The sequence below is a fragment of the Fopius arisanus genome, unplaced genomic scaffold (assembly GCF_000806365.1).
Source record: "Fopius arisanus strain USDA-PBARC FA_bdor unplaced genomic scaffold, ASM80636v1 scaffold00077, whole genome shotgun sequence".
Classification (NCBI taxonomy): domain Eukaryota; kingdom Metazoa; phylum Arthropoda; class Insecta; order Hymenoptera; family Braconidae; genus Fopius; species Fopius arisanus.
This window is the reverse complement of record NW_011887816.1, coordinates 205,085-216,647: the sequence shown is the minus strand read 5'-3', so window position 1 is coordinate 216,647 and position 11,563 is coordinate 205,085. Positions and strand designations below refer to the sequence as shown.

Below are 11,563 nucleotides of genomic sequence, written 5' to 3'. Positions count from 1 at the left end.
TTTCGTTTTTAAAAATGTCAAATTGTTTAATTTCACTGCATATCTCCTCGATTATCAAATATTTAGTTTTTAAACAATATTTCTATTGATTTGCCATTAACAAAAAAAAAATTGGAATTATTTAAATAAAAAAAAAAAATAAATAATGCCGGGATCGAACCCGGGCCATTGGCGTGGTAGGCAAGCACGTTACCATTAAGACAACGCGCTCATTCTGAAATAATAATTTCATTAGTGGTATATATTCAATCGATTAAATAATTTTTTCCATTGAAATTCCACAAGATGTGGCTTACCCCTTCCGCTCGTTCTTCAGCGGGTTAAATTTCAATTAAACAAATAAAAAATGAAAACTATTGATGCTGCTGGGGTCACAGAAACCCCCAGAACTCAGCCTCTTCTTCAATCAGGTAGTTCAGTCAGTAGGATCAAGGACAATCGGTAAAAATAATATTTTCTTCAATTAACAATAATTTAAATAAATAAAGGAAGCATTGGATTTGATAAATTCAACGAGAAAATCATTGAAAATTCAGCGGATAAGGCAGTAATAATGTTATTCAACTCTAAAGTATTGTACATGATGGTATATATAATTCAAATTCTTTGTCTCCAGTGGTGTTGATCTCATTTTGTTTTCCCGCGAGAAAAGTTTTCGCGTCGCGTTTTGCCAGCCAATCTGGAAGTGGTGCATCCCAATCCTCCGGGGGTGCTTGTCTCTTCGTCCAGACGTCATTTGCATAATGACCTTTCAATCTGTTTAATCTCCGGACTTTTTCACTGGCCACGAGATCCTCCTGTTCGTAATTGTTACAGCAATAAATAAAATGTCGATGAAAAACAAATAATAATTTAAACAATTCCCTCACAGCTTCAATTAAAATGAAAAAATACATAAAACCTTACATAAGACTGTTGATCCCCGGATTTCTTCCACTGGATGCATTTCTCGTAGTCGACTTTCCACTGGGTGCAATCGGCGACCTCCCCCTCGACGAAGATCTGATTGAACTTCCCCCTGATGGAATTGCAGACTCTGTACTCCGAATAATACATATCACAGGGTCTCAGCTAAAATCAAAAACCAAAATTTAACCTCCGAAAATCGAAAAAAACCTCTTCACCACGTACCATCCACTCGTGCGGCCAAATCTTCTCCTCAGGTTCGTCATTTTTCTGATTACCCTCGGGTCCCGTATTTTCTCCAGGTGTTTCGCTCATTTTTTTATTTATTTCTCTATTATTTATTTATTTTATAGTCTCACAGACAGGCCACAGACACTCGTGCAAACTCCCACTCCCAAAGAGCTGACGTTTCGGTTGAAATCTTGTCGAGGTGCAATGACAGTGTTTTTATCATCCTCTGCTCGTCCCCTGGAGTGATTTTTCACGATTGCAACAAGTCAAGATCTCAACAATAAAGTGAGCAACAATTGCAAATCGATTTCGAAGGTGATTATTGAATTTTCCCTCGAGTTTCAATCGATTCCTTTTTTTTCAGGTTAGATATGAAATTTCAGGATGACTCCACTACTTCTGGTGTTGCTCGTCTGCCTAGTCATCTACACCAGCTTCACCTGGTAACAATCAGGATTCATCAAGAATCATAATTACCTCCGAATTCTTCAATTGAATTTTTTTTTTAAGGATCCTTCCTCGAGGTGTTGCCTGGCTGGTGAAACGTAAATACAAGATTCACCTCCGAGTGGGTCACATTTCCCTTCCCTACTTCATCCTGAGGGACGTGATAATCTCGAAGAATGGATTTACAATCGAGATCGAGGAGATAACAGTGCGGAGTAGTTTATTCAGCAGCGATGTGGCTAAACTCCTGGCAGTGATGATGCATGATGTGAGAATTAACAAGGATGTGCCGGTCTGTCCCACCAGGATGAACCAGGTGAAGAGCAATCCAATGGACTTCAGGAACAGGAAGGTGCCACCGATGATAATAACTTTTGTCCAGTTCATGGCTGTTCACATTGAGAATCTCAATCTACTTGCCCTTGGGGATGGCTGGCTCGCCAATGGCAGTGCTGAGAGTCTCAGTCTTGATGGGAGTGTCGTCCACGGGGCCAGGACACTCCTGGTGGGGGCAACAGTCGCTGGAGGGGCTATGAAACTCCTCAGGCATGCCTCGGACGCCTGTCTCTCACAGGTGATTTTTTTTTCACAATATTATCCCCTGGTGATCAATAAATTCATTCATTCATCATTTATTTATCCATTCATTAATGATTGTTGTAAATTTATTGAAAGGTGAGCTTTGCTGGGAACGTCGAGGCGACAATTCAGGCCCAGGGTGAACTCACCGTCGAGGTGAGACATTTTTTCACCTTTTTATCCTTTTCTGCACTTGCTCAGGGCTTATCTATGCACTGGATGTTGGAAGCATGATGATTTTTTTTTTTTTTTGGAATCGTGTTCTTGTAGAAGTTGAATGTGGGAGTTACACAGTGCGAGGGCTCTGGAGGTCTAGCCCTTGTTCAATTTGTTAGGGACAGGAAGTCAGGGGGATCACCTCGCGAGGACGACCTCCAGGATGGCAGCTCTCAGGAGATCCTGGCCAGGCTAACACCAATTATTCCTAAGGTAACCTGGAGACTATTCCTGTAGATTATTTTCGTTACTGCACTGGTAGGAAAATTCTAAAACTATTTTCATAGTGAAGATCATTTTTACTTGGAGAAAATTTTTCAGAATTCGCGATTTCTCAGGGATTTTCACTATTTGATTTTTCATTATTCCAGTAGTCAGGGTAAATCAATGGTTTCTCTCGATTGTTCAGGATTTATCAATGAAGATCGGAAGTTCGTCGATAATAGTGGGACGAGAGGACCCAGTGCTCACAGGTCTGGAAGGTACAATGAAGAATCTCCTGGTGACGATGAGATTTTCTCCGGATTCCGGGCAGACGTCGTTGTCACTCAACCTGGAGGGTCTGTCAGTTCGAGGAAAGCTGCCAGTCCTGTCCCTGCACTCTCTCTCGATCTCTTCAAAACTCAGGGACAATACCCTGACGATAGACACACGCCTGGCGACTCTCTCCCTGACATACGACCATCGAGACTGGGAGTCCTTTCTATCAGGCCAGCCCCCAGGGATTCCAACATCGAGGGTCTCGTCACCCTCGAGAATTCCCTGGATCAAAAAAATCAAGACTACAACAGACCTCCAGGACGGTTCACTGGTGGTTCGCCTGCCAGAGGTGCCAGAGGCCTCCCTCGGGGTCTTCCACATAAACCTGGAGCTGAATCGCCTAGGCACCGATCCCCAGGACTGGACGACAAAACTCCTGATAGAATCCCTGCGATGCACTCTCAATGGTCAAGATCCTGGCATCCCCAAGACCACTCATCACTGGGGTAATCCATTGTCCGTTGGAGTTTTAGTTGCCACAACCCACAAAAATGCCGTTGGCATTGCAATGGACGCCCTGAGGGCTGAGTGGAGTCTCGAGCTCGGGGAATTTATCCAGCAGTCCCTCAGGTACATTAACGATCACTGGAAACAACCAGCCACCACCCTGGAGCAATCACCCAAGGACAAAGAGAGAATTCTCCAACTCAAGATCAAAGTATCCAACTGCAATATCTTTCTCATCTCCGAGAGTGGCCTCTCGGTGATGGTACGTCTTGACTTTGCCAATATCGAGCACAACGTCAAGGAGAGATTCGTCGGTGTTGCAGAGGGTGTATCCGCCATCACTCTCAATCGTAATGAACCTACCGTCTGCGAACACGCTGAGCACCTGAAAGAGCCATTTCTCTCCATCAGAAAGTGCAAGGGTGCTGTCACCTCAGAGGCAATCAACGTCAGTGTCAATGCACTCAGTCTCGTCTGGAGTCCCAATCTCCATCTTCGGATTATGCAGCTCTGCAGGGAGTCCTCGGAATTCAGGAAGGCCTTCGTCATCGACTCGCCTGACGAGAGGAACAGCAAACACAGGACCATTGACTTCCTGGGAACTGGTGGAATAACTGTGACTCTTGATATTGATGCACAGAGTCACTACGTGGAGCTCTTCTCCGAGGAGCTCAGGTGTTGCAACGGCGAGTGGAGGTCGAGCTTTATCAAGGGATCCCTGGACATGGTTGATATAATTGCCCTGGAGGGGTTGGAGTTCGTTCGTCTCGATGAGAGCGATGAGGTGAGACTGGAGAGGCAGAACAACGAGGACTTTCAGGTCGATTGGAATGAGACCTGGGCCCTCAGGATTGAATCGGCAAAAGCATGCTTTCCGTACGAGCACTCCTTCGCCGAGGCAATCCAAAATAAATTATTCTCCCTGAGGAAGTGGCTCAAGGAAATTCACTCGTCAGGTTCAAAGCATCCAGGCAAACTCCCCTGTGATCTAGTTATTAAAATCAAGGAGTGGATCTTCGAGGTCAGCGACGATCCCTTTGAGATTCGTCTCAGGGACAACTATGAACTCCTGGAGGACGAGTACAAGGAGAGCCTCAAGCGACAGGCAATGCTCGATACCAAAGTCAAGGAACTTTGTCGTGCTCATCTACTTTTACCCCAGGGAAAAGTCGAGGAGTTGTACGCAAGTTTGAATAAAAAAAATGCTGAGATATATGTCCAGAGGTGGAGGCAGATGCAGAGGACAGGACCTGCAAGAACTAGATTATTCGCCTGGACGATGCAGCATCTTGAGATAATAGCACTTGCCGATCCTGTTATCGATGGAACTGTCAATGCAACAGCTGCAATCGCAGAGATGGATTCTGAGTCACCCTGGCCCGAGGATGGCATTGAATTTGGAATAATCTGGGTGAGGGGAATTGCTGTCAAGTGCACCGAGTGGAAATTACAGCTGAGAGATTTTCCCCAGCCTCTGCTGCTCGTCGAGGGCCTCAGCATCTGGGGTAAACTCGCTGGGGCTGAGATGTTGGCACCACCTAGGGCTAGGAGAACTGTCAGGATCAGAGTTGGTGCACCCTGGGAGGACATCGTCGTCGAGAGGGGCATGACATCATTAAAATATTATCACGATCTCAATTGGGATATTGATAATTTCAGATACGCCTTTGGCCCGTGCTGGGAGCCAGTGATAGCCCAGTGCAACTTGAGCTTCGAGAAGATCCTTCATCCGAGCCGAGATCCCAGTCCACCCCTGCCCTTCTGGGACAAAATGCGTCTAGCCCTTCACGGTCGTCTCACCCTGTGCGTCAAACAGCTGACGGTTCTGTTGCACGCCTCCCTGGACCCCTACAACACCACCGAGGAGATGGAGCTGACGTGGTCGGGTCTCGAGCTCGACTGGACCCTGGGAAAAATAATTATCAAGGGTGATCTCAACGTGTACGTCAGAACAGCGAGTAAATACGACGACTGCCGTCTCCTGCATCTCCCCAACATCAGATTATCCATGAAGCTGACTTGGGTCTGCCTCGGAGACCCTCGGGATCATCACGCAGCAATTCCCTGCGCCCCAGACAGACTCCCCGAGTACTCCAGCAATCAGGAGCACGACTCCTTTAGGGCATTCAGATCCCAGAATATAAATGTCAGTCTTTCCCTGGAGACGAGGCCCACTGGTTCTCCAACAGTCGTTACACCAGCGCCAACAGCTGTTCTTTATGGTAGTACCCTCCGGTGGTTTGAGAATTTGAAATTTATCCTGTCTGGAGCAACGAGGCCCACGAGGAAGGGCAATCTCTTCAGGAACACGAGACCGAGGAAGAAACAACTGAGTCGACATTACAAAAAGGTCAGGCTGACACTTGCCTTTCACCAGTTTCACGTGAGCTACTGGATGTCATTCGCCATGCAGAGGGGCTTCGAAGTCACTGGTGGACGTGTCGCGTGTTCATCAGAGCACAATCTCTCGCTTTACCCAATTGACGATGGACTCATCCATCGACCGAGAGCCGAATGGTCCATCATCTATATGAACTGTGAACTCAGTGATGCTGAGATCTGGCTGAAGAGTGCACTCCAGGAGGAAGAGGAGTCCGCCTCCCTCCGTCAGCCAGTGGAGAAGTGCTACTGCCTGAGTGTGACGAGAGTGAGCTACGGTAGGGAAGCCCTTGTCGCTGGAATCAGTGGGGATACACCAACCCATCGTCTAGTGGTGCACGACCTGAAAGGCGCCTGGACGAAGACAAATCGAGACGTGGCGTTCGCTCTCTTCGATTCTTTCATCAAGACTCAGCAGCTGAAGAGAAATCTATCGACAGCTGCTCTCAAGGGTTTCCACAGGAGCGAGAAAACACCCAAGAATACCAGGACGAGGTCCATCGAGGCTGTCATAAGCACAACTGGTACAACTCCAGGTACCACAAGCACAACAACAACCACCACGTGCACCACAACCACCACTACGAGCACCAGTACAGCATCCAGCATTGCATCCACGTCGTCAGAGGGGAACCAGGAGTCCTCGGTGGTCAAGTCCCATCAGAGTGAAGCTGCGGGCATGCTTCAGCGATTAATTGCTGAAGCTGCTAATAAACCTGTCGCCTTCAGTGATGACTTGTCCGTTCAGACGAGGGGTCAGCAGCTCAGGGGCTTGGCTGCGTGCAATCAGGATGATGTACTCCATAAAAACTGGCTGATAGCTCTGGTCAACTCTCAGGTATTACTCAAGGGGATCGAGACCAAAGGATACGTGATATTGTCGGCTGCAAAGGCAGAGATACTCCAGAGAGTTCATCGTCCAGTCTGGAGAGAGAGAACTCTTGTCTCGAAGACGACGTGGGTTGGATCCCTGGAGTGCATGCAGTATTATGCAACAGTGTCAGCTAATATCGATGATAATATCGATGACAATAATATCATGTGGCTGACCCTGGATAATATCCAGGAGAAGGACTCGGTGACAGTGTCAGGATTGCCAGATGTACCAGCACTTGTTGGTTCAGGTCAGAGTGTCGGTGGTGTTGTAAGTCAAACTGTTGGAGGTGGTGGCGGCCTCCAGCATCAACTCCAGAGAATAGTCTCGAGATGTAAATGTGAATTTTTCTACGTGGGCTATGGCCAGGCCCTGGACGAAGTCGAGCTCGAGCAGATGCCACCACCACCCCCCGAGGAAGTCACCCCCTGGGAGCGAAAGGATCTCTCAGCAGCCGATGCATTCACCCTGATGCACCACGATCTCGACGTCTGCACGAATTCACTGCAGTACGCGATGCTCCTGGACGTTGTTAATAATCTCCTGCTGTACGTCGAGCCCAGGAGGAAGGAGGCTATGGAGAGACTCCAGAGGATGAGATTCCAGCTGCAGTTGCACTCTGTCGAGGACCAGAAGAGGCCAATACAGCAGCTTCAGAATACAGTCAGAGGTCTTGTCGCTAAATTGAGAAGACTTGAGAGGGAGACGTACCTGGTGCAGAAGGCACTCGCTGAGGAATCGAGCTCCGACCTTGTAGCTGACATCGAGAAACTCGAGGCGAGGGTATTCGAGTGCAAGGAGTCACTCGGCGCTAAAGCTGAAGAACTCGATGTTATGCTGAGTTGTTACAAGGAGACAACAGCACCAGCTGCTGCATCAACGAGTCTCAAGGATAAACCAGCAGCTGTCGCTAGAGCTGCTGAGATTTGCTTCAAGCACGCACAGTGGAGACTCACCGATGCCGATGGACAGCTGGGAATCGCGGATTTAATTCTCACGAATTTTCTTTACACCAAGACCAGCAAGACCGACGACTCCGTCGAGCATCTCCTCGAATTGGGTTACGTCAGGATGACCAATCTCCTACCCAATCAGATTTACACTGAGGTACTGGTGCCCACAGAGCTGCAGAGCAACATGCCAGTGGACAGACAGAGAGCCCTCAGGGTCTTCTGCAGGGAAAAAGCACCTGTCGCTGGGATATCCGTGAAGGAGCACTTCGAGATCAACGTCGTACCCCTCACCATCGGTCTCACCAAAAAATTCTTCAATACCATGCTGAAGTTTTGCTTTCCTGAGAGAGATCCCGATGGTATCGAGGAACCACCTGCACCCCAGAGAGACTCCTCTTTCTATGTACCCATCGAGAGGAGGGATGACGTCGAAAAAATGAAAGAGAGAGCTGACAAGAACAAATTATTCATATACATCAAAATACCTGAGGTACCTGTCACTGTTTCGTACAAGGGTAACAAGGAGAAGAACTTGGAGGACGTCAGGGATTTTGCACTTGTAATTCCAACACTGGAGTATCACAATGTCACCTGGACGTGGCTCGATCTTCTTCTGGCAATGAAGAGTGACTCCAGGAGGGTCATACTCAGTCAGGCTATCAAGCAGAAGCTGCAGATTAAACCGAGGGGACCTCAGGAGGAGAGCACACCCCAGGAGGAGGACAAGGCTAGGCTTTTGCTTGGGGCTAGGCATCATCCTGGTGATGCTAGGAAGAAGAGCGTTTTTAAGTTTAAGTGAGAGAAGGCGAGATGTATTATTGATTAATAAAATAATTTATTTTTTTTTAGTTCCTGGGGAGATTTGCAATTGATCTTTGGAAAATTATTTGTTGTCGAAGGGGTAAATTAATAATTATCACTGGCTATTTGTTTTGCAGTAATTATTAATTTACAGATCTTCTAGGGGAAATTACTACCCAGTAATCACTTGTTTTTAATAGAAAATCAGAGAATTAATTAATAATTGGCAGCTAATGAATTTAATTAAGGAAAGTGGATGGGGGATTTAGAGAGTAATGAGAGGAGCTTCTGCATTTCTCTTGGCGTATTTCCACTCGTTGATGTCAGCCAGGATTCGCCTGCCATAGGCTGTGTGGAGTTCCTTGAACGTGACCTTGGTCCTCGGGATGTTTTCGGTTCTACCTGGAGCCGACCTGACACTCTGAGACCTCTGATACGAGGAGTCCGGTCTGTTGAACGGATTGTGACGCGTCCTGGGTGGTGCTTTTGGCAGATCTGCATCAGGGGAGTCGTCGGGCTGCGCTGCGTCTTCCTTGGCTGCATCCAGCTGTCTCTGGAGCTCCGCTACCATCAGCTTCATGTAGTCGTAGCTCGCGCAGGCAAGGGCTTTCATCCACTGCTCCATCGAGTCCTGGAGGTAATCACTGGCTCAGATAAATTTTAATTAATTAATCAAATCAATTTACCTGCGATTCAGCCCCCAGGACGTAGCTCCTGTTGTTGGTCCCGTGGAAGACAATTTTGAATCCGAATTGCTCCTCAGCCTCGGCGAGCTCGATGGTGCATCCCTCCAGGACAATCATCCCCACGGGCACCTTGTCCCCTCGACGATCAAAATAGAAGAGTATATTACCCTTGAGGACGAACCATCGTCTCTGGCATCCCCTGTTAACCTCACCTCTCTTCGTCAGCCACCCCTCACGATCCACTGGAGTTGCTGATGTCGCAAAAGCCACCATATTCTTCTCATTGATCTTCATGTCTTCTATTAATTACTTCAATCAACTGCCAATTGTTACTCCTGTCACAGGTGTCACAGATACCACAGCTGCCCACCCACTCACGATCAGCTGTTGACCCACGTGAGGCTAGGTACGTCCGCTATTTACATTCTTTCTCATTAGTCAAGTTTACAATTTTTTTATTTTTCATCCCTCTCAAAACACCCCCTCAACCTCTCAAAAAATCACCCCCCATTTTACCGCCCCCTCTTCGCTCATTTTTTTTTTTTAAATATCATTTTTTTATTTTCATATTTTTATTCAATTGTCCAGTCGATTCCAGTAGAAAAAAAAAGGGGGTGGGGGTAGTTTTGTGGGATTGCTTCAGTCGTTCGCAGCAAAATTCTCATTTCGGCTGGGATTTTATAATTAAAAAAAAAAATTGGGAAAAAATTCGGGGAAAAATGGGAAAGGGCTTCAACAACTACATGTGCAAAAAGTTTTTCCATCCAGCCTCGAGGGACAACTTGAAGAGAGTAATTGTTTTTTTTTTTGGGGGTTTTTTTGGAGGATTTCGGGGGTTATAGGGCGGCTTGGGGTAATCGATTGTTTGGGTTTTAGGTATGGATGGCTGAGCAGCAGGCTGAGGCATACAAGAAGAAACAGGAGGAGCTGAGGGTTCAGTATGAGAAGGAACAGGATTTGCATAACAACAAGTGAGTCTGGGGTTATGATCACACATTTTTCACAATTTTCCAGGAAATTCCATGAATTTTTCTCGCAAAAAACCAATTTTATCCGACTGAAAATCACTTCACCCGTTCAAAACCGATGAATTCATTGTGGAAAATGGAGTCAACAATTTTGGATTATTTAATAAATCGTCCTTAACGAGTTTATTTTATTGATTCATTCCAGAGCTATTTTGAGTAAAGAGAGTAAAGACAAACTCAGTGTGAATTTTATGTACGAGCCACCCCCAGGTGCCAAAAAGGAGCGTGAGAAAGAGGATAATGAACCGGAGTACAAATTCGAATGGCAGAGGAAATACAATGCACCTAGGGAGAGCTACTGCAAGGGAGACAGTGAAATAAGGGATCAGCCCTTTGGAATTCAAGTGAGAAACGTCAGGTGCATCAAGTGTCATAAGTGGGGCCACATAAATACTGGTAATTAATTAATTAATACTTATAATTATAATAATTGAATAATATTGAAATTTGCCATCCACTCATTTGTTTATTTTATATATTTATTAGATAAGGAGTGTCCGTTGTACAGTCAAGCAATGAGTGCAGTGATTCAGCCGAATCCGACGAGCACGGGCACCTCGAGCTCTAAGGAAGCCCCAGATGCCCTGACTCTGGTGCAACAGATGAAGGAAGACGGTTTGGCCTTGAAGAAATCAGCCCTGACAGCCCAGCAACATCTCAGAGTACCCCAGCACGAGGAGTTGATGGTTTCCGGGGACGACGAGCCCACGGAGGAGGAATTTCTCAATTCTCTCACGAGAAAAGAGAAGAAAAAATTATTGAAGTGAGTGCAAAAATCATTTTACCGTAAAAAATTCTAATTACAACGCGAAAAAATTATTTTTAATCTGAAAATGAAGGAGAGAATGAATAAAATAGTGAAATGGTGGATTTTCTTTAGGAAATTAGAAAAATTGGAGAGAAAGAAGAGGCGAGAGGCGAAACGTCGAAAAATCAAGAAAGAGGAGAGAAAAAGAAAGAGAAAGAAGAGGAAGTCCCGACCCCAAAACTCTTCTAGTAGTTCCAGCAGCAGTTCCAGCAGCAGTGACTCCTCCTCCGAGAGTAGTTCGAGTTCGGGGGAGGATAGGAGACGCCGCAAGAGGCGAAAACCAAAAAAAAACAGGAGGGAATCGAGTGAGGACTCCAGTGACAGCAAGGAGCGAGAGAAATCTGTGAAAAATCGGGGGGAGGGTGAGAAGCCTCATCGGGAGGAAAGGAGAGACCTTGAACGACTGTCCAGGGATCGTCACGACAGGAAACGTCGTGTCCCGGAATTTGACGACAGAAGAAACAGACGCGACATCAAACGCTCCAGAGAATCGTAGATTTTTTTACAAAATCTTCTCCGTATTGTTCCCGATTTTTAAACAATTTGTTTTATGCTTGTTTTTCATCGAATGTAAGGATCAGTTGATTTTTAAGAGAAATAAAAGTTTTATCTGAGTTTATTTGAATTTTATTTGAGTTTCCCGTTTCTACTATTTTACGAATGAGATT

At 46.2% G+C, this 11,563-nt stretch overlaps 4 protein-coding genes across 4 annotated transcripts; 2 read left to right on the top strand and 2 right to left on the bottom strand.

The window, feature by feature from the left end:
- Positions 1-521: 521 nt before the first annotated feature.
- Positions 522-1,242, bottom strand: LOC105269986 (UPF0545 protein C22orf39 homolog). Its single transcript, XM_011310631.1, has 3 exons — positions 1,132-1,242; positions 907-1,071; positions 522-797 (listed from the first exon to the last, which is right to left on the bottom strand). The coding sequence occupies exons 1-3, from the start codon at positions 1,219-1,221 to the stop codon at positions 567-569; spliced, it is 486 nt and encodes a 161-aa protein (XP_011308933.1). The 5' UTR covers positions 1,222-1,242; the 3' UTR covers positions 522-566.
- Positions 1,243-1,330: 88 nt separating this feature from the next.
- On the top strand, positions 1,331-8,420 carry hob (hobbit). The gene is made up of 6 exons (XM_011310632.1): positions 1,331-1,422; positions 1,502-1,580; positions 1,648-2,158; positions 2,260-2,319; positions 2,434-2,592; positions 2,789-8,420. Exons 2-6 carry the CDS (start codon positions 1,522-1,524, stop codon positions 8,369-8,371), a joined length of 6,372 nt encoding a protein of 2,123 aa, XP_011308934.1. The 5' UTR covers positions 1,331-1,422; positions 1,502-1,521; the 3' UTR covers positions 8,372-8,420.
- On the bottom strand, positions 8,415-9,464 carry LOC105269988 (sesquipedalian-1-like). Its single transcript, XM_011310633.1, has 2 exons — positions 9,060-9,464; positions 8,415-9,004 (listed from the first exon to the last, which is right to left on the bottom strand). The coding sequence occupies exons 1-2, from the start codon at positions 9,351-9,353 to the stop codon at positions 8,639-8,641; spliced, it is 660 nt and encodes a 219-aa protein (XP_011308935.1). The 5' UTR covers positions 9,354-9,464; the 3' UTR covers positions 8,415-8,638.
- A 198-nt stretch (positions 9,465-9,662) lies between these two features.
- On the top strand, positions 9,663-11,514 carry LOC105269985 (corepressor interacting with RBPJ 1). Its single transcript, XM_011310629.1, has 5 exons — positions 9,663-9,850; positions 9,936-10,030; positions 10,233-10,483; positions 10,574-10,850; positions 10,968-11,514. Exons 1-5 carry the CDS (start codon positions 9,779-9,781, stop codon positions 11,389-11,391), a joined length of 1,119 nt encoding a protein of 372 aa, XP_011308931.1. The 5' UTR covers positions 9,663-9,778; the 3' UTR covers positions 11,392-11,514.
- The last annotated feature ends 49 nt before the right edge of the window (positions 11,515-11,563 follow it).